This window comes from Trichechus manatus, unplaced genomic scaffold (assembly GCF_000243295.1).
Source record: "Trichechus manatus latirostris isolate Lorelei unplaced genomic scaffold, TriManLat1.0 scaffold00093, whole genome shotgun sequence".
NCBI classification, from domain to species: Eukaryota; Metazoa; Chordata; class Mammalia; order Sirenia; family Trichechidae; genus Trichechus; species Trichechus manatus.
In genome coordinates, this window is record NW_004444029.1 from 6,998,323 (window position 1) to 7,001,403 (window position 3,081).

The 3,081-nt window shown below is 47.5% G+C and overlaps 1 protein-coding gene across 1 annotated transcript in view; it reads right to left on the bottom strand.

Annotated features, from left to right (window-relative positions):
* AGK (acylglycerol kinase) overlaps positions 1-3,081 on the bottom strand; it is an 84,026-nt gene that overhangs the window by 74,725 nt on the left and 6,220 nt on the right. The window contains exon 2 of the mRNA XM_023736873.1: positions 131-252. Within this exon, the coding sequence (XP_023592641.1) occupies positions 131-231 (101 nt within the window). The 5' untranslated portion in view covers positions 232-252. The remainder of the gene's footprint in view (positions 1-130; positions 253-3,081) is intronic.

The window sequence follows — 3,081 nt, forward strand, 5'->3', positions numbered from 1 at the left end:
CCAGCGTTGTTTCAGGGGGAAGCTGGGGGCTGTGAGGTGTTCCCCAGCGTTGTTTCAGGGGGAAGCTGGGGGCTGTGAGGTGTTCCCCAGCGTTGCTGGAGGAGGTGGGGGAGCACATGAGATAAGTTACCAGTGTTTTCCATAGAGCCAGTGACCTCCCCACGTCAGCAGGCAGACTCCAGCCGTTGTTTTCTTCCAGTGATTTCGAAGTGTTTTAAAGAACACAGTCATCTTCTCCTAGAGATTTGCTGGCTTTGTAGAGCCAGAAACAGAAAAAAGAAAGCCATCATTACCCGAGGTCGGCAGGCAGAGCCCCTCTCACGCTCCCTGGCCGCCTTTCACCCTCCCCTGCCTCTTGGCCTCCCCAAGCGCAGCCTCTCATCTTCTCCTTCCTGGCCTGGTCCCAGCCAGTTCTCACCCTGCCCGCCTACCTTCTGTTCTTTCTCTCGACACTTCCTTCCACCCAAATGCACCTTCCTTTCCTTCTCAGGTCACTCTCTCCTCACTGTATTAGGAGAGGGGACAGGCAGAGAGAGGAAGGGAATTCCAGCCTTCTTCCGTTTTTTCTATCCTCTACAGCCTCACTATGCCACTGATGAAGAGCACATGTCTATCCATTACATACAAAGGATCCAACAGTTAGTAATGTAAAGGGCTTATTCATAACTAGACGAAAACACCAGGCCCTCGACAGGAAAATGAGCAGAGGACACGCACAGGAAACTCAATGGAGAGGAAGTACGTGTGGCTTCGGAAAAATGTCCAACTTCCTGAGTGACCAAAAGCACAGAGTTACAATGGACCATCACAGAGGTGGAAACCCTGGTGGCGTGGTGGTTAAGAGCTGAGGCTGCTAACCAAAAGGTCAGCAATTCGAATCCACCAGGTGCTCCTTGGAAACCCTATGGGGTAGTTCTACTCTGTTCTATACAGACACTATGAGTTGGAATCGACTCTACGGCAACAGGTTTGGGGTTTTTTTTGATAAGTTTTGGAGCCCTGGTGGCCCAGTGGTTAAGAGCTTGGCTGCTAACCAAAAAGTAGACAGTTCGAATACACCAGGTGCTCCTTGGAAACTGTATGGGGCAGTTCTACTCCGTCCTACAGGGTCGCTATGAGGTGGAATCGACTCCACGGCAATGGGTTTTTTTTTTTATCAGTATTCAAAGTAGAGCCCTGGTGGCACACTGGTTAAGCACTCGGCTGTTAACCAAAAGGTCGGTGGTTGAAACGCACCAGCCACTCACCAGGAGAAAGATGTGGCAGTTGGCTTCTGTAAAGAGTACAGCCTTGGAAACCCTGTGGGGCGGCTATACTCTGTCCTATAGGAACGCTATGAGTCAGAGTCAACACGACAGCAATGGGTTTCGTTTTCTGGTTTATCACTATTCAAAGCAGCCCTAGTGGTGCAGTGGTTAAGTGCTTGGCTGCTAACCGTAAGGTCGGAGTTTGGAACCCACCAGGTGCTCCGCGGGAGAAAGACGTGGCAGTCTGCTTCCATAAAGATTAAGCCTTGGAAACCCAACGGGGCAGCTCTACTCTGTCCTGCAGGGTCGCTAGGAGCTGACTCAACGGCAGTAGGCTTGGTTTTCAGGTTTATCACTATTCACCTATAAAATTACGAAATTTTTCAAAAATGATCATGTTCACCGATAACAAGATAAAATGAGGAAGACACTCTCAAGCACTCCCATAAAGAAGGTAAATCAGGATGACTTTTCTGAAAGCAAGGTGACAACGTAGCCTTATCCTGCTTGTTTTCTTCCTGGCTCTGAGGGCCCTGTGAATCCTCTATCTATGTGCTGACTTGTTTATCAGCTCACCCCACTAAAATGGGAACCCCAGAGAGGAAGGATGTCCTATTCTGACCACTGCTGTCTCCCCAGAACCTACAGTAAGATCTGGCAGCTAACAGTCATTCAGTAAAGATCTGCTAAAAAGTAAGTTAGGCAGTCATTAAATGTTTTTCACTAAGAATTTTTACTGATGTGTAAAAAAACTCAAAATAAAATGTAAAGTGAAATTGACAGAATGAAAAGACATATATGATTGGTATTATCCCAACTATGTTCAAATGTGAACATAAGTGGAAAAAGCACCAACGGAAATAGACAAAAAATTAAAAAATGGTACCCTCCTGATTGTGGAATGATGGGTAAAATTTATTTTCTTTTTAAAATTGCAATGTATTTTCTAACTGGCGCAAGGGTTAAGCACTCAGCTGCTAACCAAAAGGTCAGCAGTTTGAATCCACCAGCAGCTCCATGGGAGAAAAGACCTGTTGATCTGCTTTCCGTAAAGATTTCAGCCTGGGAAACCCTATGGGGCAGTTCTACTCTGTCCCATAGGGTTGCTTTGAGTTGAAAGCGACTCAACGGCACACAACAACATGTTGAGTCGCTTCCGACTCACAGCGACCCTGTGGGTACCAAAAGGAACTGCTGCACAGAGTCTTCAAGGCTGTGAACTTTGGGAAGCAGATCACCAGGCCTGTCTTCTGGGGCACCTCTGGGTGGGTTCAAACCGACAACCTCCAGTAATCAAGCGCTTAACCATTTGCCCACCCAGAGATTCCCAAGTTTTCTATAATGAATATAAATTATTTTCTAAACAGTTGAAACCCAAAACAAAATACTTTTAAATCTGTGTGTGAGGTAAATTATAAAAAAAAAAAAAGCTGCTCTCACTAAAGACTTAACCCACTGCCGTCGAGTCGACTTCCGACTCATAGCAACGCTACAGGACAGAGTAGAACTGCCCCATGGAGTTTCCAGGGAGCGCCTGGTGGAGCAGCCATAGCTCTGCACCACTGCGCCACCAGGGTTTCCCACTAAACACTAGTTCTTTTATTATTCCGTTAAACACCATTGGTTAAAATTTCTCTCAAGGTAAGAAAACATCCTTAGCACAAGCAACAACAAAGCTGGCGCCATGGAGCCCACCCCCCGTAATCTGGCACAGTCCAGGCTAGCAGACAGGATCCCACAGGCACGCCTCCCATAACCTGGCACAGACCAGGCTAGCAGACAGGATCCCACAGGCACACCCCCGTAACCTGGCACAGACCAGGCTAGCAGACAG